General features: G+C 36.2%; 1 protein-coding gene across 2 annotated transcripts in view; it reads right to left on the bottom strand.

The window, feature by feature from the left end:
- Positions 1-27,827, bottom strand: part of ERC2 (ELKS/RAB6-interacting/CAST family member 2) — a 386,048-nt gene that overhangs the window by 208,345 nt on the left and 149,876 nt on the right. For both annotated transcript variants that reach the window (XM_039349739.1, XM_039349748.1), the window contains exons 7-11: positions 25,420-25,557; positions 20,730-20,870; positions 19,533-19,673; positions 16,587-16,622; positions 5,159-5,352 (exon numbers count right to left, since the gene is read on the bottom strand). In XM_039349739.1, coding sequence (XP_039205673.1) covers positions 5,159-5,352; positions 16,587-16,622; positions 19,533-19,673; positions 20,730-20,870; positions 25,420-25,557 — 650 coding nt within the window. The remainder of the gene's footprint in view (positions 1-5,158; positions 5,353-16,586; positions 16,623-19,532; positions 19,674-20,729; positions 20,871-25,419; positions 25,558-27,827) is intronic.

Here is a 27,827-nt window from a genome sequence, read left to right as displayed (position 1 = left end):
CTTGACTTACAACAGTCCATTTAGTGACCGCTCAACATTACAACGGCAATGAAAAAGGTGAGTTATGACCATTTTTCACACTTATGACTGTCACAGCATTCCCATGGTCACGTGATCAAAATTCAAATGCTTAGAACTGTCTCATATTTATAATAGTTGCAGTGTCCCAGGTCATGTGATCTAATTTTTGTGACCTTCTGGCAAGGAAAGTCAACGGGGAAGCCAGATTTACTTAACAATCTTGTTGCTAACTGAAAAACTGCAGTGATTCACTTAACAACTGTGGCAAGAAAGGTTGCAAAATGGGTCAAAACTCACTTAACACATGTCTCACTTAGAAACAGATATTTTGCATTGAATTGTGGTCGTATACTGAGGTCTACCAGTTTAAAGATCGGGCACAATAAATCTGATTCATTTCAAAAATACAGAGATCTTACCGAGAACATACAATCTGGTATATATATATATAACATTGCTGCTAGAAGCACGAAGCCGAAAACACCAGCCTGAAGATGACGAATGGGACTTCGTCGAAACGTCACCAAGACACTTCCAATTTGACGTGGGAGAAAATCCGAATAACCAAAGACCTACATATATGTGTGTGTGTGTGTGTGTGTGTGTTTGTGTGTAGGTCTTTGGTTATTCAGGTTTTCTCCCGCGTCAAATTGGAAGTGTCTTGGCGACGTTTTGACAAAATCTCATTCGTCATCTTCAGGCTGGTGTTTTCAGCTTCGTGCTTCTAGGAGACACTTCCCCAAGACACTTCCAATTTGACGTGGGAGAAAACCCAAATAACCAAAGACCTACATACAAACACCCGCGAAAACCTCAGTATATATATATATATATATATATATATATATATATATATATATATACAAATTTCTTTTTCTGACAAAGAATTAAAGAATTAAATTGGGAGACTAAGATGGCCATTTCGAGCTCATTCTGCTCTCTTCAGTTAGCCACACCCTTTATGGGATTCGAACCTGGGCAGTTTACATACTAGGCAGTGATTTAACCACCAAGCCACAGGCTCTCCTCCCTCTTTGCCAGTTGAGTCAAGGGAGTATATATATATATATAAGAATTGCCAACTATGTAGGGGAAACAGCCAAACGCCTGAAGACTCGTCTCCATGAACACCAGTTGGCTATAAAACGGGGCGAGCAGCGCTCACAACTTTGGATGCATATGGCGCAGGAGGGCCATCAATTTGACTTTGCTAATACCTGTATCATAGCTAGTGATGCCATGAAGGGAGGCCGGCTACTGAAAGAGGCCTGGTTCTCGAATGACAGCTCAATTAATCGTCGCATTGACTTGCATCCAGCGCAACAAGCGCTGCGGAAATGGGACACAAATCATCACTCATTACATCGCAAGCAATCATACCAACACCTGCGGCATTATGGACAGGAACCCGCATCCCCCCGCCGTCGGAAACGCCTGCATATGGACATAAATAACTATACCATCAACACCCCTTTGCCAGGTGACCGGCGCTGGATCGTGCGGCGAGAAAGTCTCCCACCCCAACATGTGGACGCTGGAATAGAGGCTATGGACTCCCCGCGCACGGAGAAAGAAAGGGAGGGGGTGCCCGATATGGATGATCCATGCACCGCCCAACAACCCCATGTGAGCCTCATACCCCCCCCAGGAGGGAGGGAGCGATATTAATGGAGCCTGAACACCTAAAAGACTTAATGCTAAAATCTCGGAGTGTGCGGTTGCCCATAGCAATGAAGAGGAGCGTCCCATGTGGAGAGGGGGGAGAAAGCATAGAATGACAACCCGCTCAATCAGCAAGGGGAGGAGTAATGAGAGCGGTTTGAGTGCCAAACAACGGGAGGGAACATATGTAAGGAAGACTGAGGTGGGGAATAAAGACTTGATTGTTGAGGCATACCATACCCGGATAGGAGCTGTTAACATGACAAAGGAGGAGAGAGACACACAATTGGGAAGGGATATTAACCCACAATTAGTGTAGCCCTATCCCCATTGTAAAACACAAGAAAACATCAGATCAAGTCCTCCCCCCGACATGGCAGACGTTGGTATTATCGGAAGAGGAGGGGATGTAAGGTTACTAACGCCTCTAAAGACCAATAGTGGAGGGATAGGGAAGGGCATCCGAAGAAAAGAACATAACGTTATAGACACATCTTGGCTTTCAGCTGGCCAATCAGGGCCACTAACACGGTCTAAGAGCCGTGCGCAAACGTTACTTGAACCTACTTAAACCACCTTTACTGCAATGGCCTTTTAGCCCTGATGATGCTGGGGAGTTCCCCCAGCGAAAGCTTGGCAACTTTTTAGTATTAATATATTTTTAGTGAAGTATTTTTACTTCAACTCTCCCGGTGATCGTGTTTTATTCTTTTATAGATATATAAGTTCGAAATAGCTATTCCGGTTCTCCCTTGATTCTTTGCTAGCAATCCAAATTTTATATGGTGTGAGAGAGTGTGCAGATAGAGGTTTGTGTGTGTTTTCTTCTGGTAGATGGTGTGTCCTAGGGAGCCATTGGATTTCTTGTAGACTAAGACATCCAGGAAGGGAAGTTGGTTGTTAGCTTCTGTTTCCATGGTGAACTGTATTTTGGGGTGTAGGCTGTTGAGGTGTGTGAGGAAGTTGTCCAGTTTTTCTTTCCCACCTTCATAATCTGGCCACATGGGAAAGAAAAACTGGACAACTTCCTCACACACCTCAACAGCCTACACCCCAAAATACAGTTCACCATGGAAACAGAAGCTAACAACCAACTTCCCTTCCTGGATGTCTTAGTCTACAAGAAATCCAATGGCTCCCTAGGACACACCATCTACCAGAAGAAAACACACACAAACCGTTATCTGCACGCTCTCTCACACCACCACCCAGCACAGATCAACTCTGTAGCCAAGACACTCATCTCCAGAACAAAACGCTTAGCTGACGAACAACACCTAAAAACCGAACTACACACTCTCACCAATGTACTAACATCCAATGGATTCCAAAGAAATAAGATTACAAACCTAATCCAAAAAGAAACCCCCACTAAAATCCAAGACAAAGAACAAGAAAACAGGCAAAGCCCTCCTCCCATACATAAAAGGCACCACAGACAGAATCAGTAAGTCAAAACACATTCTGCACAAACAGAAAAATATCCACCATCCTTAGAAACTCCAAAGATAAAATTGAATTAGAAAATCAAGGAGTATACGAAATCCCATGCACCACTTGTCCCACCACATACATCGGACAAACCAACAGAAGAATAAGTGCACGCATTGAAGAACATAAGAACTCAGTCAAAAAAGAGGAACCAACATCTTCCCTGGTCCAACACCTTAAAGCCACAGGACATGAAATTGACTTTAAAAATACCAGAACCATTGCCAAAAGTGAACATTTTAATAACAGAATAATCAGAGAAGCCATCGAGATAGAAAAACGCCCACACAGCATGAACAAGCGAGATGATACCTCCCGCCTACCAGCCATTTGGAAACCCGCCCTTATTGACAAACGACTCCCTAACACAAAAAATGATACCAGACCCACACTCACAAAAACCACACAGGATGTCACCACCACACATCCATGCAAAAAGCAAACCCAAAGCCACACCGATGATGAGGCACGACCAAAACCAGAAGCCAGACCACAGCTGCATCATTAGCCACTTTAAACCCCTCCAATCCATACATGAAGCAAACTGACACCCACCATGAAGATGAGGCACGACCACGAAGCCAAAAAATAGCAATGCAGCTCACCATTTTAACCCCCCGGCAACTCAGACTAACCTGAGCACAACAAAGCCCCCACCCAAACAGAACACTCCCCCAGCCAATCAGAGCACAGCCAACCCCCAGCCAATCAGAGCACAGCCAAGCTCCTAACCAATCAGAACACACCTCCATCCAATCAGAACACAGCCAAGCTCCCATCCAATCAGTTCATACCCCCACTGGCAGTTAAAAGGAAGAAACAGCTACGATCACACATTGCTCCTCGAAGCACGAAGCTGAAAACACCAGCCTGAAGATGACGAATGGGACTTCGTCAAAACGTCGCCAAGACACTTCCAATTTTACGCGGGAGAAAACCCAAACAAGTAAAGACCTACATATATATATATATATATATATATATATATATATATATATATATATATATATATATATGAAGTTTTTCAGACAGATATATATATATATGAATGAAATGAAAACTAGCTCTTTATTCACTGATTCTGGAAATATTATGCCAAATTTTGTTGTTGTTATAGCTGGACACCCTTTATATTCCAAGATTAGTTGCAACATCTAGTTTCAACATCTAGACCATTTTGATGCTAGAGATTTGAGGCTTTAATACTGCAGTAATTACCAGTTGTAAGACAATTACTAGGGAGGTCTGTATATTTATTATATCCAAATAGATGTATTAGCCAAATAAAGCAAAATAAATAAATGTTGTTACTCATACTTTTTATACAATCCTTTCCAATTTGTAAAAATCTAATTTTATTTGTGGGCTAGAATACAGCACTTTTGTTAACACATTGTAGATTATGTTGATTTAAGATGGCCTCATTGACACAATCATAACCCAATCCTTTTATGCAAAATACAACTTTTCAAATTATCAAGTATTACAAATACTACAAATATTATGTTAACTTTTAAATAATTTTATATTCATAACATTTTATTGTACCGTTTCTATTTTATTTTATTTTATTGGGTTTTTTTAGTTTTACGTTATTCTTATTACATCCCAGTTTCTTTCAACGAAGTCTGATTTCCATATTATTTTCATGTTGTATCACATTACATTTTTTCTCTCTCTTCTTCAATTTTGCAAAAAAGAAAAAAAAAGTTAATGCAGTCTCCCCACCCCACCCAATCCCTGGTTATGTTGGTAAGGCAAACTTTCTCTATAAAGGAGCTGAGACTTTATTATCGTACTGCATCTTCAAAAGAACTTGGACAAATGATTTACACAGAACCAGATTTTCCTGGAACTCTGTCGTATCATGTATAGTGCTGTTCTATTTCATTTGCCTACCACCATGATACATTTTGCTATTTCTTTTCATTAAATAGAAATATAGGATGTATTTATGAGAAAACACAGACAATAAGAAATGTACCTTTCCAGCTCAGCAATTTTCTTATCTTTGTCATTTTTTTCATTCTCTACTTCTTTGAGGATTTCTAAGAGCCTGTCCACTTCGGCTTGGGTTTTACCACATTCCTCCCTATAGTAGGAAGCCTCTTTGTCAAGCTGCTTCATTCGATCAGCAAATTCAGGATTCTTCCGAGCTTCTTCCTCAGCTTCGTGAGCCTGTTAAATTAAAAAATAAATAAATCACTAGCCTTTCCCCCTAATTTATTGTGCTATACTTTACTGCTAAACTCTGTATAACAAAAGGATTACTAGGTATTCTGTAATTTGGTGACATGTTCTTGCTATTGGTCAAAAATATTTTCCTTCAATATCCCATTATTTGGGGAGGGGTGAGACCGTAATTCTAAGTTCTAGAAAGAAAATGTCTTCCTGGAAAAATCACATTGAACAAGTTAACATAAGCCTACACCTGATATGGTTTGATTTAATAACTACTTTAAGCAAATCTTGAACAACTTAATGCAAGTTATTTATTTCAGGCAAGATGTGAATGCCTCAGACTAATAGTTTTACCCCGAATCCCCCTTTCCTCCCTTATTTTATTTCATACTGCCAATACTTAACCTGAAACATAAGGAGAAAGAAGCCCCTCATGGAACAGCACAAATAACATACCTGGCAAACACATGCATGAGTGGCTAGTCAGTTCACAAACAAGAAAGAATGTAATGAACACAACAGAAAAGAAAAGTGCAAAGCCCAGTCTTGTTCCCATTAAAGCTAATGGCAAAACCTCATTAATGTCATTGAGAGCATGAATGGGCCAAAAGGGTTTAAAACATTACACTGAAATAATCACACACAGATGTAAACAAGAATGCACTGCAATGCTTAGCCTACCCCTTGTTTCCCATTATTCCTAATTGGCATCTCCAAAGAGCAGGCAGAGAGAAAACAAGTAGTTTAACTGCAGTGCACATTAAAGACAGAATTCAGAGAACAGTTTTTCAGTGTACACAAATACATTTTAAATGATTAAGAATGCTCTGAAAGACTGCATGTTCTGTTGCTATCTAATAATACAGTACAAGTCTCAGTTTTGGTTCTATTCCTCGCATAATTATTATTGCAGAAAATAAACTAGCAAGAAAAAAGCATAATTATTATTGCAGAAAATAAACTAGCAAGAAAAAAGCAACACGCTAAACAAAGCTTACATTTCAGATAAAAGATCACATTGATATCTACTTCTTGAAGGTTTACATGCTTTGCAATGACTTTTTTCAGTTTTGAGCAACTCTTGAATTTCAGTAAAATATGAAGTAATATATAAAAATCAAATTATTAATGAATTAATGGTCAGGACAATTTATCTGTATGTAACATATTAGTTAAGCATGAGGATAATCAAAACAGGTTTAGCCTGAGTGGATCTCTTATTCTCAAAGAAATTTCTGAGACCATTTCAAAAGTGGCGAGTTTCCTACATAGACATATTTTAAAAATCTAAACAAATCATAAGTGCACCATTTATTCACAAAGAAATTGAGCTGTATGACATTTTTTTCCTATATGTAAACTATATGTATAATATACTTTCTAAATGGAAAAGTTAGAAATACAAGGAATTTGCCATGATTGAAAAAGCTTAAGATTAAACACCAAGGGAATAATTTTCTACATAAATCAAATATAACTTACACCATTTACAAAATACACAGTTTGTCAAGTATTCTTATGAGCTACTTTTGTTCATTTCAGTGAACACTTGTTCAAATCCAAAATAAGTATGCCCTAATATTAAAATGAGAATTGTAACTTTTCTGAAATTGCATCTTGGATAGTCTAATAGAGAGTGCCTTAGAATTTGCTCAAATATAGCACCCTGAATTTCATCTAGAAATCCTAAAATGAAAAATTCAATAATGCTATGTCTATTATAGGATATGAGACTAAAGAGGGTAAACAGTAGAAAACAACACAAATTAATTGGCTTTGGCAGAGCAGACTTGTGTCACATATCTCTGTGCTTAGTGCAACAATAATTGAATTGAACTATGGAAGACATGGCTGAAAGTTACTTCAGAGTACAGTGAATAAATGACACTTCAGCACCTTAATAATTCATGCTAGATTTTTGGGTATGTTGAGGACATGAGATTAAATATACTGTATATTTAGGCTATACGCTGAGTTGACTACTATAGTTCTTCATTTAAAGAAGTCCTTGCACTTGCCATTTAGCAAATAAGACAAAAGTATTATTTTTAAAATTTTGAAGATTTTTTTTAATAGCTGAAATGTTGAGAGTTTAGGGAAATGTTTGTTCCATTTCCTAGACTACCTTTTCCTCAGTGGGAAAAATGTGAAGGCTTATATGGTCCATTTCAAATAACAAATAGATGTGGAATAATAAAGATGAATGATCAGTAGAAGAATGAACCAAAATCTTTGGAGAATAATATTTTTGTTTAGGTTTTCCAGATAAGCTTTCAAAAGTAAAATCTTCATTCAATGCAATATTGAAAAGAAACAAGATGGAAACATATTGTAGATATGGGGAGGATTTCAAACTGGACAAATGCTGACACAACCACCACCACCCAAATTTATTTTGTGATCTGTTAGCTTCATTAAAGAAAAACAGGGGTTATTATTCTTAATATCTCTGTGGGAATTCTTGGAATATCTGGGCATCCATACATAACTTCTTTAAGAGAGGATTAGAACTGAGGCAGCCAAGGAATCAGTAGCAGCAGGATAGTCTTCAAGAGGGAGACAGATTGTAAGTAGTTGAGTCTAAGTTTTTAAGGCTTTAAACATTATCATGAGCATCCCAAATTGGACTCAGAGGATAACCAGCCAACAGAGAACTCTTAGCTTTCCCCATGTTGTCAAACAAGAAGTTAGAGTCAGTATATTGGTATAGGCTTTCATGGCCATATTGTTGGGCTTCAGGGTTTAGTGACTGTGGTCTAAGCAACAGATTTCCTGATGTTTCACTAACAGTGGCTGGCAGTTTCAGAGGCCCTGTGGTCTGCAATCTGCTATCTAGACCACATTCAATAAACCTTAAAGCCCAACACTATCCAATTATAGTACTGTTATAAATTATAATGATCTGCCAAGGCAGTGGTTCTCAACCTGTGGGTCGGGACCCCATTTGGGGTCAAATGACCATTTCACGGGGGTCGCCAAACCACGCTGTCCGCCATTTTTTCCCCTTTTCCCTAGCTGTCCTACTCCCTCTTATTGGTGGCCACACCCACTTGGGGGTCACCACAACATGGGGAACTGTATTATGGGGTCACGGCATTAGAAAGGTTGAGAACCACTGTGCCAAGGCATTCAGGAGTATTGACAATATCACAGTGTTGTATCTTTCCTATTTTCAGGTAACTGAGGCCATCTGTATCAGTTAGCTTTTGATGTCAAATCTGCATCTAAACCAATTTCAAAAGTTTCAACATGATCCTTTTGATTTGAAAACTGTTGGAGTTACAGTAAGTTATAAATGTGATCAGAACTATCTGCAAAGAGCAGTCAAAACATCAAGATGGTGGCTAAATAGGGATCTGGCTTTGATTACATTCAAGTAGTCCTTGGTTAATGATCATTCATTTAGCAGCTGTTTAAAATTATGACAGTGTTAAACAAGGGAAATTACACAAATCTTCGGAATTGCGGTCACTGCAGACACATGATCATGATTTATGCGCTTAGCAATTGGCTCGCAATTATGACAGTTGCAGCATCCTTCATTCATGTGATTGGCATTCCTTGCCAGCTTCCAACAAGCAAAGTCAATGGAAAGTTCACAGGAAGTTGCAAATGGTGATTCCATGTTGTAGCCATGTCACTTAGCAAAAGAGTTTCCAGTCCCAATTACTGTCATTAACCTGTAGTTGTGATCGCCATGTTGACTTTTTTATTTTCCTCCTCTATGCACATTCCTAGTGTGTGAGGGGAAGGTGAAGGGTCTGCTATGCAAAATGTGTTGAGCTCTTTGTATGGGTTTTTGTACATTAATTAGTTGTATCTAGGGGCTGGTTCATATTCTATGGCGCATATACAGCACATCTCATGTATATGTTATAGATATCAGTGCTGTACACTGAAAAAATAAGAAAGTGTAGCATGGGAAGGTCTAACTATGAGTGTACTGCAATACACAGAACTCGAATGTTCACACTGAGCAAGTCACCAGGAAAAGTCACTTAAGGTATAGACTCCAGATAGCCTATGGATTGTAATGGATATACACTAACTCTGTTCTCAGAGGTTTGTTCTTATATTATGGTATTAATATACATTTTCTGCAATGCTAAAGAAATCTACAAAGTATTAAGTATAGGGATCATATTAGTAACTATAAACAAGCATTTCATATTAGGTTGCTTGGAAATCCCAAGAGAAGAGATCAGAGCTTTCCTTTTTTTAATCCTTTTCATCCTTCATTATCCACTCATTCATTTTCAAAGTCCATCAAAAGGATAAAGAAGCTACCTGCAGACCTCTTCATATTGTTTATTCAGTTTCTATCTACTGGTTTTTATTGTTGAATAGTACAATTCAGTAGACAAAGTTAAGGATTAAAATATCCCTACATGGAGCAAGGAATACAAGATCTCCAAACTCCTTCCAATCTTCTTCTCATTCTATATTCCTATGAATGTTTCAGATCGGAAAATGTAATAATGATGTCCACCAATTACTCACATTTAGCTGAATACCCCTTCATTTTTTTCTACTTAAGAGCAGGCAACCAGATATACATCTGGGGTTCAACAAGTAAGCCCAAAAAACTATACAACTGCTCTATCAAAGCATACTCAAGGGAAGGTGCATAGTTGCTTCAGTCTTGCAGGTCTTCAAGGCCAAACAACACTTAGGGTATATTATAGGTCAACTGTCTCTGCTGGTCTTGATGGATTGCAGCAGCAACATAGTTTAGCTGTTTTGGGATCATATCCAGGATAAGCTTAAAGAACAGGAGATCCATCCATTATTTTATACAGTCATAATTACACTCATGCAATTTGATTGTCTCCAAATATTTATAGAAAGCTGAATGAATTATAAATTAACTTTTAAAAACTGCTAGAGCATGAGACTTCTATTGTGTGGTATATCCATATGACAGTTTATGAACCGTCAACTAGTTTTCATGCTTCTGCACACACATAGAGAGAAAAGGACATGAATTTGGGAGGAAGGAAGAGAAACCTAATCAGGTTTTATGAAGAAACCAGTCTCACGTTATTTTTCCCTTGTTATTCAAATTATTATATACAGCAATATTATTTTATGTAATGAATGTAAAGAATTGAAAAAGTGTACATTATTTATTATCATGTTATACGCATCATTTATTCTTCCAACATCGATATATAAGCATAAGAAGAGCAATATGTGTTTATTTAGAAGAGCCAAAAGATGAGTATGATTAATAAATGAGACAGCAGAAAGATGCATGCAAGAAAATACCTTAGATCCTTCAAATTGGATTTAACAACATCATGGTATCAGAGACCGTTCAATTCCAGTTATTAGTTAATAGCTGGGATTGATTGGAGGCTATAATTTAGAACTGTCCTTTAAACTGACTTTAAACATTGTTTGCTGTTTGCCATTGTTTCTGCAAACATTTAGATAAACAGAATCCAATGGATAGTGTTCCTTTAATGCAGAAAACAAAACATTTTCTACAAAATACACGGAAAGATTCAAAAATATTATAATCCACAAACTATTTAAGGTTAGTTGATCAGGGAATGGTTATTTTATTTGGTGTGTTTTTACAAAAACAATGACTATCAACCGAAAAGTATTGTGTAACTATTCTATCTTGTTCTCTTTAATGGGGTTCCTCTGACAAAAGGCTGAGGCAATGATATTCAAATACCGGTAGTAGAAAATACCATCAGGACTGAAGAATATATAGATAATTTGAAGTTCCACAAGAGGGACCCATCCTGGAGAAGCCCTTCTTCGTGATCCTGCTAGATTGATCCTAACCATCTTTAAGAAAGAGGACCCATAGCATTCCCTGCCACCCTGCTCTGGTGGGTCAGATAGATGTGATTAGAAAAAGATGTTACATCTACCTGACCTATTAGACATTCACATAACCTAGTCCCGAGCCATGAAGGACTTTGAAGTGACAACCAGCACCTTGAATTGGATCTGGAGGCAAACAAGCAGCTAATTCAGCCCCTGCAGAAGAGATGACACATGTGCATAGCTACAGCAGCACACAATCATGCAGGACACTGCATTTTGAACCAACTGAAGCTTGGAAACCAGAGGAAAGTATGAGAGAGCTACCGGGCACACAAAAGCACAGATTCTGACTTCATAGGGCTCTTATCCACCAACCCAACCAATGATCTAAAGATGTCCTTCAGGGTCACAGAATACATATGGCTTTCTCCTTTTATTACTTTTCAAAGGAACATAAATGCTTATTAAAAGACAAGAAATGCCACAATAATAGAAGAGAATTATAGTTAACCAAAAGCAATAATAAAAACCATCCTCCATACACAACACATAACCCTTATAACTAGCCCAAGGCTTAAGAAGATGTAGATTTTCATTTAAAGTGCAGAGCAGCAGTCTAACTTAATGCACTTCTTCAACTTAAAGACATTATCCAACTGCAATCAACTCTGGGCCACTCACAATTGAAATTTCTGAGGGAATGCTGTTCCAGCGGGCAGATGCTGTGTGAGAGAAGGCATGGGTCTTACTAGAGGATATTGTTTAATTGATGGGAACTGGAAAATGCAAACTCTATTTAATCTTACAGGATGGGCAGAAACCATGGAAGATACTGTAGACCAGACATGTCAAACCTGCAACGTCACGTGACGTTGCGCAACATATCGGGACAGTTTTGCCATTGCCGGCAATGGGATGGGCGCAGCTTCCATGTGTCGCATCCAGCCCGCAGGCCGGCAGTTTAACACCCCTGCTATAGACAGTTCCTCAGAAATCTAGGCATGATGCTGTGTAAGCTTTATAGGTGATAATTGCATATAGAAGTCTGCTATTATTATTAAGAATAATGATCTGTGCTATTAAGCAGTGCAACTTGTAGAGCAGATACTTTACATGGCTATTATGAGACCTGCCAATAACAGTTCATACTACTATATTCTGGCTCAAGAACAATTTCTCAGTAATATTTGAGACAATCCAATATAAACCACATTGCAACAGTTCGTGTACAAGGCTTCCAGAAAAGTTAACAGAATCTCACTGTAGAACTGATGTTTCAAATTACTGGGTAGAAAATTATTGGAAAGACAGAATAATGCTCTGAAAAAAATCTCCATTTTAAGTAAAATTATTTTGCCTTGAAGTAGGGTGTTGGGCTTGATGACCTTCTGGATTATATCATTTCAAAAATAGTATATATTGTAATCATTTGTGGAAATCTGATGAGTTGCAATTTGTTAAGGAGAATATCCTGATTAAGAACTTGTCTAAAAACAATGTATTAGATTAGTTATCTCACTGTTCACCTTTTGCTATGGCAGCTTCCTGAGCCAAACTATGTTTTATTTTAGCCATAGACCTGCTAGCGAGAAATGTCAAGTTCTGGTTTTATACTCAGAAAATCAAATAGTGGCATGCAACCTCTCAGCCAGGATGGGGTCTCTTGTATCTATGTCACACTGACCCTGTTTCATAGCGATGATAATTGAATTTAAATAAATGTACAATTTTTGGAAGCATTTAAAGCAAAAGGGAGGGCTGAGGAACTGAGAACAGTTTGCAAATTATAAGCTGCACTAGGAATAACTTTTATGTCAACCTCTTTCCATCATCCACTACTCGCAGGATCTCTTAAGGGAATCTTGTATGCAGTTCACACAATCTTTCAGATTCTTAAGGGGATATTTATGTATTTATGCCCTGAGTCACGCTAAGATTCTTTGTCAGAAACAGTAGGCAGGCTAAACCTTGCTAAATGCCTTTCTATAGGCCAGGGGTGTCAAACTCAATTTCATTGAGGTCCACATCAGCATTACGATTGCCCTCAGGGGGCTGGGTGTGTATGGCCAGGGTGGGTGCAGCCTACTGAGTGGACATGGATGGAGTGGGTGTGGCATACTGGGTGGGTGTGGTTTCAGCAGGCAGTGGGGTGCTCTCATCACAGCACCGAGAGGTTGAGCCAGGCAGTGCGAAGCTCGCCAACTTTGCACCTTGCTGCCTGCTGAAACTGAGCAGGCTGGGGCTAGGCAGCATTGCACTTCTCATCAGATTCGCACCACCCAGCTCAGCTCTTGGCGCTGTGAGGAGAGCGCCCACTGCCTGTTGAAACTGGGCAGGCTGGAAGCTGGGTGGCCTCGCATTTCTTTTGGATTTGCGCCGCCCAGCTCAGCCTCTCAGCACTGTGAGGAGAGCGTCCTGTTGCCTGCCAGAATGCCTCCTCCAGACCCCATCAGGCTGGATATGTGAAGTAGGCGAGGGCCATTTGCTGGCCACTTCCAGGTGATGATGCATTTCTTCATTCCTCACAAAGGGTGACATCTCCCCAGCATGCACCAAAGGGATGGGGCTGATGCGGCAGGGGCTGGTTCCTCACTGTTTCCAGACAGCCTTGTGGAGCTAAGACTGAATGCATTTCAGCATAGATGGCCACCACAAAATTGTACATTGGCTCCCAGCCGGCCTGGGCCAGGGCCAAGGCAGCGGGGGCCGTTCCCTCACTGTTTCCAGGATGGCTTCGTAGGCCACATGAAACCATTTCACGGGCCGCATCTGGCCCCCGGGCCTTGTGCTTGACATGTTTGCTATAGGCCATATAACGTACCTTTCTATTGTGGGGAAATGTGTGTATGACACATCTTTTTCACTTTCGTAGTGGCTCCAGATAGATTTCATATTTTAAATAAGACGATGGAAATCTTATTTAAATGAAATAGATCTTAGAATGCTTCAGATGAGAAGTAATTTTAAGCCCTCTTTCTTTGTGGTTTACAAACATCCCAGTTCAGAGAGTAGTCCTAGATGAGAAATTATCTCATTTCTATCTTTTGGGGGCAACCACAGTCATTTGCTATTCATCAAAATTTATCTTGCTAGAAATCCACTTTTTGTTGGATTTTATTGATGATTTATTTCCAGCTCAAGCCTGGAACAGTTGAAGTAACTAAAAAGAGGCTGACCCACCCAATCAGCAGGGCATAATAAGAATAATTCCAGGTTTTATATGAACTTAATCCTACCCAATACTTAATATAATTACAAGGTAGTTTTGAATAAGTGAATGATTACAAAAACCTCTTGTTTAGTCATTCAGTGTTTTTATTACTAGAATTTGGTCCTGTGTTAAGAGAGAGTTTAATACTTCTGTATATTACACATAATTTGCTTAGAGACATGTCCTACTTTCAGACTAGAATTACAAAACTTTAATAAACATAATTTTATAATATAGGAGACTATAACATGATGTTCTATCATTATTAATATAGCTCTATGTATATAGGAAAACAGCTTTCATCAATATAATGTATGTACATAAACATACTTTTTCCTCAAAAATGATTTTCAGATTTGGAACGCTGTATGTTCTACTTTCACCCAATCACTGAAACATGTTCTATGCAATGTGTTAAGCACAGAGAACTAGACCCACAGATGCAGAGTTCAAGCTAACTATTTTATTATGTACCACTTATAATACGAGAATCTCCCCAATCTACAGCCTATTCTTGGGATCAGTTAGATAAGATTCCAAGGAACTTGGGGGTGGGGTTGGGCCTAGCCTTTTGTGGTTGCACAGTGACTCCAGGTTAGCTCTGTGCTTGATCCCTCCTTCGTGCTAGGCTGGGTGCTTCCCAACATCAGAATAGGACAACTTGCTGTGGCCAACTCACCATGGGACAACTTGCTGCGGGACAATTTAGCAATTCTATTTAATTATTTAAAATAAATAAAAATTATTTTAATTTTTGCCATTCACATTGTATTCTGTTTCTCCCTTTGCATCCTATCTTTAATGATTCTATTCCACTATTTCTTTGATATTAATGTAACTCTGGTCCCACAGCAAATTGTGCTTTGGGGAGTTGTCCCGTGGCAAGTTGGCCATGGCAAATTGTCATAGACCCTCCAACATCTATCACGATAACATTAACAAGCCTTTAAGAAGCCAGACAATTCATCGGCAGTTTTTTTTAAAGTTGCTGAATACATAAATATAAAACTTAAGTCTTTAAAAGGAAACAAGATGGCATTTCTTTGGTTGAAATACCCACTGGTTATTTCATTCTCTCAGCTAGGTGCACTTCAGCAAAAGTCTTGCTGGTATGCTTACCCTTGTGTTTTAAAAGAGTTCCAAAGATTGCAAGATTCTGAAGTAACATTGTGCCACCTGCAGTAATGAAAGCTCTTTCAGAGGCAGCTGTATGAAAAGCACACCTGCTCATCTGGAATAGATCCAATCATTATCCCTTTTCTCATGTAATTTTTATAGAAATGCACACGTACATTTTACAATCCTATTCTGGCAAAATGTTTGGTAGATGCAAGCAAAGATATTTAATGCCACTTATTGCAAATAAAAGCAAAGCTATTAGAGAAACATTAAGTTTCCATTTTCTGCCATAAATCGAGGAATCTGGTAGCACTTTTTTAATTAACAGATTTTATTAAAAGGCATCAGTTTTCATGAGTTGATGGCTTTTAATAATTTTTGTAGGTAGAATGGTTGCTACCAAACTCCTCCTGATTTGAGGCTACCATAGACTAAGAAGGCTTTTCTCCTACAAAGTGTAAGCAACATATAATGGCCTAAGTGATGCCCTGAATTACAATTCCATTTGATTGTATACACCTGGATGTTTTATTATTATATTGTATTTGTAGTCCATTTCTTTTACTTTTGCTAACTTTGTAGATACAGACTTTGCCATGGATCTGTAACTATGGACAAATATTGAATTAAATTATGTTACAAATGCTGGACGTTGATCTTCTTTATACCTAATATTCAACTATCTACTAACCAATGTATGTTATACAATATCATTTGTTCCAGGATAACAGCATTTATTAATATTTTTGAGAAGTAGTGAATAACTTTCCAAAGCTTACATTTAATTTGAAGGATCTAATAAATTATGCCATAAGCATAATAGTAAAATAACAATAAAGCTTGATATTTGCATGCTTTCTTACAATTAAGCTGTTGAGGACCTGAAGGCAATACAAACTTTGTATGCAAGTTTTATTTCTCCAATTTTTTATGAATACCATTTTAAAAAGAACATTGGCCTTAAAGTCCACAAAGCCCACTTAATTAAACACAGTGCAAATGAAGCCATCATAGGTTCTGCAAAGCTCTACGGAGGAAGAATAGAACATCATGGTGATGGGTAAATAGATCCTCATGCTTTTATAAGCTACAGTGGAGACTTTCTGAAAGGACTTACGGGATTGTACATCTGATTGAACAATTGTTCAGCTTGCTACATTGCAAAGGTAGGAAGAATGAAGCACAGACAGGAAAAGAAGGAAAGATCCAGGAAAACAGTATTAGCTTAGCAAAACTGGCATATTTGCACAGAAAAAATGTGGAATTTAAAAAAAGAAGAAATTTTAAGTTTCTAAGCATTCCTTACTGGATGTGAGAAGCTCTAGAGAAAAATAAATGTTGATTTTGGCTCTTAGAAAAGAATGGCTAGAGTACAAAATCCAAGGGTTGTGTTACTTTCTCTTTCTCAAATGAAATAATCCATGAAATACAGAAAACTGTCCACCGCTGATGATACATTAAGTGCTGGCTTCCAGTAATGAATCATTAGAAGTTTTTTTGGCCAAGGCTGCAATTTATCATCAAAGGTTCCAAGATAGTAATAAGAAAGATTAATTAGACATTATTGTTAAATGTAGAGCTTTCTTTTCATATTAATATAAAACTTAATTTCCATTTTATTTGAATATAAAATAGTGTATGGCTTAGTGACCACATCTAACAAGTGATAGAAACTTATAGCTGATAAATATAAAGGTAATGATATAACATTGGAAATAGACATTTTCTGAAATAAATATCAACAAGTCATTTTTTTTTCCTAACTTTAGGAGCCAAAGAGTTCTATGCATGTATCACCAGTGCTTTCACAAGTATGATACCATTTCCCAGTGCAGGGATCCACAGGAGGGGGTCAAAAAAGTCAAGATGGAAGCCATGACTGGCATGCCCCTTTTTATGTGTGTTATGGGCAAGGCTTTAATTGTGTGGCCCCTGCCACTCAAATTTCTCTTTCCAGCTCAGTAACTAACTTTGCATCGGAAACATTCATCAGGATTCCCATCCCAACCTTCAGATCTATATTTCAAACAGTGGTGGAAGATGAAGCCTCAGAATTCGATGGGTCTTGTTTTAATAATGCTTTCCTAAGATTAATTCAGGTTCTATTTGATCTATTCCTGACTTCCCAAAATTAAAATATAGCAACACCTGGGGGGTGGGGTGGGAAATGCATTTCTTCTTTTTAAACTAACTCCAGAAAAAAAAATTATTTATGATTCCTTATACTCGTGATCATTTTACTATTGCTTTTACCAGCAACAGTTTAGCTTTCTTATATCTTTAATTTCTAGACCCATCAATTTTCATTGCTCTAAGGGAATTTTTTTAATGGTATATGTGTTAGAAATTAAAACATTTTGACGGGTGACACTATCGTTAGAAACTAAATGCCCAAAATTAGTGATTTTTCTAAAACTGAAAAGTCTGAATTTCAAGATTTTGGATGACCATTTTCTTCTAAATGATTACTTGAATTTAATGTAACCAAATAAAATATCAATCAGAAATTATCATTTGTTGATAATTATTATTTGTAATCTATGTTTTCCTTCAGATGATGTAGATACTAGTTTTATGATATAATAACATGATGAAATGGAGGGGGAAGTTCTTGCTTTTATTAAGCCTTCTCTTTTCATTCACCCAAAAAAAAAATTTCACTGTACCACTTCAAAAAACAAAACAAAAACCTTATCACTCTCTAGGTTAAAATTTTGCAGAGAAATGATGCTGCTCTAAGTTAAATCAACCAAAACATTACCAAAGTTGAATGAGGTAAAAAGTCTTGATAATTTAATATTCTGGTCCTTTAATGGTCAATAAGTGGGTCAGCTGTAACCAGGTATAAACAGGGCTTCCATGGAAAAATGCCAATCTACTCATATTCCCCACTAACTATATCAATTGTCAATAGTTTGATTGCTAATTTCACAAATTCCTGACTTATTTCCAAAGCCACAGTTGGGACTTGAGTTGTAGACAACTCTAGTTTAAAGAAAAAAAAACTTGTATGATAATTGATATTTATTTGAAGTGGACAATCTAACACTTTAAAATCATATTTAGTTTTCCAGAACAAGTGCAACATAATCTAGCAAGAAAGGTTCTGAAGGCCTTGCATGACTGCAGTAACATGCAGATTTGTAAGAAAGAATAACTGCTACACATAACTGAAGAATAGTGTGCATGGCCCAAGTGTGCTATGGATATCAAATCTACAGTGATGCACTGGATGTACTTTGTGCTATATTGAGACCAGCAGACTACTTTATATCAAAGTGTAATTGGCTGACGGTGATTAGGTTTAATATATATTTTGTTTTTTAGTATGCTATCTTCAACCGCAAAGCATCAACTGTGGTATAAAGAGTAAAATATTCTTTTATTTGGTAAGTTAATGCAAGATTACCCAGATACAATGTGCATAAAATCTAAAACAGTATCCTTGTTTTCAGTCATTAACTGCATGATAAATTTCTTTCCAAGGTATCATGAAAGCCATGAAACAGCCAAATTTAAACATTAAGTTCTCCCTCTTCAGTTAAAGCACTATACCTTCATTAATTCATTGGCAATGTGGCTGTTTACAAAATGGGGAAGGCAAACATGATACTTAAATCAAGAAATATGCCATGAGTTTGTCTTTCAACAAAGACTACATATAATAGTAATTGACATATGGATAAATAAGATATGATAGAAAATTATTAATGTAATTCTAAAAGTCATTTTGATAAATATTAGTTCAAATGTGATTAGATGTGCTAAACAACCTGTCCAATACTCAATTATATATCAAAAGTTTTTTCCCTTATGAACAAATCTAAAACACTACTAATAATAAATGGTTCTTATTTTAAGCTTATAGCAATCCTTTGATAACAATATATGAGATGCAAACTAGCAAAAAAGACTTTTCAGTGGAAAAATTGATAAACCATCATGTAAACATTTCAAATCATTAATATTTTGAGCTTGAAACTAACAGACACTAACATTTTTCACTACAAAAATGCCAACATGCAATTAGGAGCAAGAGCCACTAATACCCCATCATGCTTACCTTTTTCAGTTGTGCTTCTAGCTTACTACACTCTTCCTTCTTTTGCTCTATGGCTATTTCTAAAGCCTTTAATTTGGAGTCTCTTTTCAGCCCTGCTGAAGCCAATGATGATGCATGTTCTTTGAGGTCAATTAAGCTAGACTAGAAAAAAAAAGATACAGGAGACAAAGTGAGGATTACCAGAAGATACTAAATTGATTGCAATTGCTAGTAAACCTTTCATGGTACATTTGTATTGTGAAAAATATTGTTTTCTGATGAGTAGCCAGTGCCAATATCTCAAGATCTATTGGTTGAAAGCAAGAAGGCTACCTACAATGTGTTCACATGAAGGCAGAACAGATAGACAATCCTCTTTGGCTTTTTATTAGTCAAACAAAAGGAAGAGAGCTTCAGTTCCAGCAGTCAAAGCCACCATATAGACTTGTTCGATACTATTGTGTATGATCCTGGCCCACATTTCCCTATTCTGAACTACCCAATTAACCATCAAGCAGGGAGCATGAAACAGCAGTGGAACCAAATGTCTAGCTATGTCATTCTAGGATTCTTTCGAATCACTTTTTTTTTCATGAAGGGTAACAATTATTCCTACACCAAATATATTTAAGGTGCAAGAATATACCATGGTATAGAGAAGAGGAAAAATAGGTATGCAAAAGGAAGTAGAGTGTATTAAAATGCATATTTCATGTCCGCTCAGCAACCTCATTCTAAATTTTGAAACCTCAATGTAATTGATTTTCTGTTTTTCAGAAAAAAAAACATTGCCTCCTTCATCTCTGAGGATAGCAGTCTACAATTAAAAAGACAAGACTGACAAGAAGTTTCACAAATTGCCATCCTTGGAAGTTGGCCTCTGTGGATAATGTTTAGGCTTAAAGAGACTAGACAACTATTTGTCTGAAATGGTATAGGGTTTCCTCCCTGAGCAAGGAGTTGTACTAGAAGACCTCAAGGTCCCTTCCAACTCTGTTGTTGTTGTTGTCTTATGCTAGAACAACCAATGTTGGCTGGATTCTGCTATATCCTATGACACTGTTTATAAAAATTGTAAGATTGCAAAACTATTTGGTTAGGAATATGATGAATAGTCTTAATAACCAACTTATAACATTTACATTACTTGTAAAGGTTTGATTCATTATAACACTTGAATCCCTACAATAAAGCATTTTATTAGTTGCAAATACTAACCTCTTTCTCTGTCAGCTCTGCTTGCAAAGCATTAACTTTTTCTTTCAGGTCTTTGTTTTCTTTTTTGAAGGATTCAATCTCTTCAGTTCTTTCACGGTCATCTCTCTCCCTCTGCTCCTTTAATCGCTCTATAATTCTCTCCTTAAAGCATAAAAATATGGCTATATTTTAAAACAGAAGCAGCAGCTTGAAAATTCTAAGAACATAAAGGAAGCTAAAAATACCCTATATTACATTTTCGATAGAAAATTGAGCATGGCACTCAACAGCAAAGCATACATAACAAGGCCACGATAGAAGTAATTACACATTAGGTCAGAATTCCTCCAGTATGACTAACACAGTTGTGCTGACTAACAACTAAAATGTTGGGTGAGGGAGAATTTAGATGCTTGAGAGTTCACTTTTGCTGTCTAAGACAGGTAATCTACTGAGTTCTTAGTGAGATGCTATGCAAGGCTGGGGAGTGTAGAATTTGGTTTGGAAATGTATCTGCTCTCTTGAAATAAATGGAAGAATGTAATGGAGAGAATGTAAGAATGGATTGGAAGAATATAAACTTAACTTTCTAATGCAATTCTTCACTCTTCTCAAAAGAACAAATAATTATTATCAGTGTGATATTCCAGACCAACCTAACATGCTAGAGGAGGAACCAAGCAACAATCCCTCTCTCAGAAGGCAAGCAAGTAATATACTCAAGAGGAAAAAACTACATACTTCACTTGGAAAGGTATATTCTTAAAAGAGTGTGCAAATATTTGTGTTTCCCTAATAACCTTAGCCCTTTTCTTCTGTAGTACAATATGGTACATCACACAAAAGTGCTTTCTGTTTGATCAGTACTATGGCAAAAGCTATGTATCATACTAGATGTACAAATATATAACTAATGTTAATATTATTGTGAGATATTTAACGTTCAAGTGAAGCCATTTATTTAACCAACTAATCAGGTCTCAGTCAAGGGACTTTCCAAGTGTACACACTGGGAGATTTTTGACATAGAAAAACAATCATCTCTAATGCCAATGATCTTGAAATAAGAATGTTGATACAGAACAGGCATTATTGGCTACTGAAGTTTAAAAGCATTTTTATAGAAAGGCTGAAAAGCCTTAGATGGATAGCAATGATGAACTGCACTAATTAAGGCAAACATACAATACTGGCAAATTTACATATTTCTTGCATATCTAACAGAATGGAAGAATATTCACTTAGTACTGATTATTATTGCAACACTAATACCAATCCCACTCTCACTGAATAACTATACTGAACCATTAGCCACACTTTATTCCTGTGCCCAGTAGAATAATAAACAACAAATTTGTTGCACCCATATTTAATTAATATAATCAAGGAGTCCCTACTTTTGTTAAAGATCTTTACTGTCCATTCTTTTAAATACAAGAATATACAACTAATACAAGTTTCTCAGCATTAATTTTGTCAGGGTTCACTTTATCCAAAGAATAAGTACGCAAAATAGATACATCTCTATTATTGATGCATAAATACTAACACATCATACAGTAGAAATCAACAGCTACGGTTCATGATGAAGTACTTCTTGTATCTGTTCCCTAAAGCCATGAAGTAGCTATATCCTATCAATATCTCAGCCCATAAATCTCAAGGCACATCCAGATTTGAATTCAACAGATCTAGTGAGTTTTGCCAATTTTCTTCATAGAAATGTATTCTGGGTTTCCATAGAGTGGCTCTGATAGTTTAGTCTTAGCACCCAGGATATCTGATACATTATAACTATTGAGAAATATTCCAAAATATCGATAACCTAGGAAATTTAGATATTCTTATTTTATCTCTAAGCAAAGGTTTTCCATTATATTTCTTATCAAACAATCTACTGGCTAACATATGCATTCTTAGATTCTGTACCTGGAAGATGGACTTGACACATCAGCAATATGTCTGAACAAATATGTGGGTGTCACTTTGTAATCCTTCTTATGAAAATTATTGAAGTGGCAACTGAATTCCTTCTCCAGAAGTTATTGCTCTTCCTTTACTGGATTCCAACTTTCCATCCTATTTTCCCTTTAACCAAGGAAAGTCTATATCGAACTGTTTCAGATAAGCCCCAGTTTTTATTTATAAAATGCTTGAAGAATTGGGTGCATGTGAGTTGGGCAGTCATATAAATATTTAACAAAGACATAAATAAATAATAATTTTCCCAATTGTATTGTGGCATATAATTTATTTGGCGAAATGGAATACGTGAGGACATTGAGGAAGGTATTAAATTCTCTTGTTTATTTATAGGGAGGATCAGTTGATTATGAACAATTAAACTTTATTTAGCAATATTGTTATATGAATATAAAACATTAGCCATAAGTTATTCATCAGCAAAAGCCCTTCTCTATATTTAAGTGCAGAAGGACTGTAGAGAAGAGCTACCACCATCTCTTTTTATTTGTTTTGTTTTGTTTTGTGTTTACATTTTATAATAGCTTTCTTTTCCTTTTAAACCTGTCCAGCAGTCAACTGCCCCTCACATTCTAGATTTTCTTAGATTTCTGGCTTGTAGGAAAGTGATCATTTGCATTCTACCCAAATACAAATTATCCTTACATCACATTTACTATAAAATAGTGGCCATCCTTAATTTTGAATGTGAAAAGTTTCTTAGACTAGTTTATTAAGAGCTTCCCTTAACTATAGTTTGAGAACAACCTTTTCTGGAGAGAAAATGATAAAGTGATAAAGTTGATAAGACTGTAGGATAAAAAGGCTCTTGTAATACTTAACATTACTTGTTACCATATGTAAAATAATTATTCTTTGGGGGGGAAGTGAAATAATGAGAGCTTTTGTAGAAAAAAATAAATAAAGACACAACTAAAACAAGTGACAGAACATAAGACAACATGTGCAAAAAGCTATATACAGGCACTCTCTTCTCTTTTTGCTAACTTTAAAGTAAAGGTTTTGTTTCTTGGAGAAGTGAACTGTCAGAAAAGATGTGGGTCAAATGGGGTAGAAATCCTAATCCACATTTAACTAATTATACTTTCCTAATTTATCTCTAATCAAAGATTTTCTAATGTATTTCTTATAAACCGCACTGACTATTTTAACTATGCTTTCCCAATATTTACCACCTGGAAAACATTCTTGACCCATAATAATGTGAAATACATACTTGAGTCTCATGTGGGTCCTTGTGATAGTCCTCAAGAAAATCAGGGCCAAACAGAAAATTAAACCAGTCTACTTAAACAAACCTGTATTTCATCCTTTCTCCAACATTGCAACTATTTTCTCTACCTCATTTGTAACCTTAATATGGATAAATCAATCCTATCTTTTGACAGTGCAGCACATGGCAGAGCAAAGACAAAGGACAACATTTTATTCACATTTAGGCACAAACTGATCCAATTTGCACTTTTCAAAGATACATGAATTAGAATACAGTTCTTGCCAGATTTTTCTAATTTTTTAATGCAGCTCACAATTTTAAAATCTATACAAATGTGTATGTTGAGGAAAAGTGCACACTAATATAGGCATATGAGAAAAATTACATAAAATGTGTACATTAAGGAAAGATTTATATATACAATATTATGTAGCCTTTAAAAAGAAAAGGACAGGACAGGAAAAAAAATATAAGAAACTAAGCACAATGGAAAATAGCAAATTCTCCAGTCCATATGGAAAAAATATCTCACATATATTATACATTTCTGTAGGCAGGTTTAAAGTTACCACTTAAGATTAATTTGGTTACATAGCGACACTTGTACATTTTAGTTAAAATTACTATTTCCTACTCTACTGACTGAAACCTAGTTCTGTTGTCAGTCTCATATTCTATTAAACACTGAACATCATAATTCACACACACAAAACAAAGAGGAATTCAACTGTAGTATCTTTGAGTTAGGTGGTGACTACACTTGTTAAAACGCTCTTAGATATCATGTTTTCAATGTTTAACCACAAAAAAATGAAATTGCAACACTGTGTCCTTTCTAGTCTTATTTTGTTTGGCAAGCATTCCTGGGTTTATATCTCTCCTTTTACAAGTCTAATCTAATGCCTTTTTTTTTCACAAAAGCAAACAGGAACTAAATCACAGAGACCAAAAGCTCTGAATCTGGATGCATTAAAGCCCTGACTTGCAGCAACATCCAACAATTCAAATTTTTACCATCATGAAACTGTTGGGCCAATCAGAACTGTGGGTGAGGATGCCAAAGCTGTAATCTTTTAGCTGTCCAGACACTTAGAAATACATGATTGGCACCTTAGCAGATGAATTTGTTGTGTTTTAAGACAATACATCTCTACTAACCCCAACAGGATCTGTGAATCCTGAAGATCTCTGCAATTTTTGTACACTGTCCACTGAAGTTGATCATTTAGGACATGGGTCCCCAACCCCCAGTCCGTGGACGAGTACCAGGCCATGACATGCCAGCAAGTGGGCTACACAAACAAGCAAAGCCCCGTCCATAGGATGTAGGCAGCACACAAAACCATGTCCCCTCCGGTCCACAGAAAAACCTCTCTCCACATAAACGGTCCCTGGTGCCCAAAAGGTTGGGGTCCTCTGATTTAGGACAGATTTCTGTGTTCAAAGGACCAGCCAGTAGAACATCTGAGCCAGTTCTAAAAAGAAATTATAGAAGAAAACAAGAGAACCTACCTTTTCAGAGAGGGCTTCTTCCAGGGTAGCTAGAGCTGTATCTGTGTTACTGGAATCTGTCTGTAGTGATTTCACCCGATCTTTCAAATTAGTTAGTTGCTTGTCTTTATCTCTAAGTTGCTCCTGAAGATTTTCAATCTTTTGGGGGGAGGGGAGGCAAGATAACGAAATATTTCTTTATCACAAAAGGCAAGGTTGAAGATGTCATGCTATCCTAACAAAACAAAGCATATGTTGCGTGCTTGTGGCTTCTCTCTTGAAACCAGAACTAGAACTGAAATTTATATTTAAAATCAATGTATCATGCTTTTTGGTCAAATATAAGGAAGAGACTTGCATTTCAACATGATTTAACACAGCATATTTTTTTTTCAAGACTGGACCTAAAATAAGAGTACTGTAGATCTTTTGAAAGGTGATCCGGCCTTACTAGATTACCTGGAAAGTTTTTTCCCTTCATGCCACTTATTTAGCATGTTTATTGCCAATCAACGTTTCCATATATCTCAACTGAATAGAATGATTCATCCCCCCAAAAATTTAAGATGCAAATCTACATTTCTGTACCCTTGATCACACTCAATCGTTACTGGCATCATCACAGTGCCAACAATCTTATAATGACACCTGATGTAGATATACCAACAGTTGTTAATAATCAAAGTATACAGAATCCAATGGAGAATATTGCATTCCCATATACTGTGACCCTCTACATTCATTGGTGCTTTCAAACATCATCTAGCATGGTCCCATATAGCTATTAAATGCCATTAAATCATCTGGAGCCCTCCTGAGATGTGATACAGTATAGATTAATGGTGAGGATATTATATTCTAATTTATGAATGACATATATGGTACTTTAAAACTTTATTGCAGTGGGATGGTTGCATAGTTACATTGTCATTGGCTTACTATGCTTCGCAGTTTCTTTATAAGCTTTTATATTCAAACTGACATATAATGAAAAATTAAAACAAGTTTCCCACTCTTAGCTGGGAATAATCTGACTGCAGAAGATTTGAGTAGTATTATTTTGTCAATAAATCATAACTATTCAATTTGATTAACTATTTACTTCATTTGAAGAAATATATTTGACAGGTGTTATTCATTTGCAATAAAATGCTTACCCCTCTGTTCAATATATTTTTTAGATCACAAAGCCTAACATAAATTACAAATATATGATATTTTAGAAACCCCAAAGAGACAGAATTTTATCATGCCATTAATTTATACATTAAAGTGATGGGGGGCAGTGAGGGTTGCACCTATTTGCTGTATAGTTTAAAAGAAAAAAGATTCGGATACAAGAAAACTATTAGTCTATGATGCTCCAACATAGTAAAAAAGATCTAAGCAATATAAGAAGTATATTATTACATTTTATTTTCAACAGTACATAATGATTGTTTAAATTTAAATTTAAATTTAAGATTTTTTATTTATGTATTTGGGGACAAAAAAATAAGAAGAAAAAAATATCCTAGTCAAAATAATTGCATTGGTTCAGAAAATGACAGAGGTAATGCTACTGTTCAATTTACATAAATTTTATTTATGTAAAAAGTTTATTTCTGAATTTCACTGCAGTTTTTGTCATCCTTATATAATGAAATCTTTAATAGAAGATAAGGATTTGAATGAGACATTTGACAGTATAAGCTCTCCAGTCCATTGCCCTACCAAATGGTGTTCAATAAGGTATATAAGAGAAAATAAAACATCCTGAAAAAGTTACTAAATATTAATACATGAAATATAGTTGATGCTTGAGCCTATAATCATTATTATTTGAATATTCAACTCTGTATTTTTTAATTATATAGTTTTGCATATTTTTAATTGACATACATTAAGCATACTGAATCATAAAATAAATGCAACAAAAAAGAATTAAAATATATTGATGTGTATCTTTAATATTCTATCACCATCTTCCTCTGGGCAAAGAGAAAAACTAAATTTGTGAACAGATGCTTCCTAAATTCATGTTTCTGTGCACACAACGGTATTATACAGAATTATAGAAAAAAGGCAATCAGTAAATAAATTAACAGTTTGCTGTTTTATAACATTATGCATTCTCTATTCTCATATCCAATGCTAATTACTCTTCCAAAGAGCATACATCATATTTCTTTAATGGATTCAACAACTACATTATGACACCCTGTGGAATTCTAAAGACATTACACATTTAGATTCTGTCAAAATATAGATGTGAATAGATATAAGCAAAGCAATCAAACAAAATGGGGCAGGGAGGAGAATATAATTTGTATACAAAGTTTGTGCATTTTTAAAATTATCCCTGGCTATAATATATATAATAAACACCCTAAATTAATACTGTCTCCTGAGTGTTTATCTGAATTCTCATGTATTTACTTTATATCAGT

Source organism: Crotalus tigris, unplaced genomic scaffold (assembly GCF_016545835.1).
Source record: "Crotalus tigris isolate CLP2741 ecotype Arizona unplaced genomic scaffold, ASM1654583v1 scf7180000017567.3851432, whole genome shotgun sequence".
Classification (NCBI taxonomy): domain Eukaryota; kingdom Metazoa; phylum Chordata; class Lepidosauria; order Squamata; family Viperidae; genus Crotalus; species Crotalus tigris.
This window is presented reverse-complemented; position numbering and strand designations above follow the sequence as displayed.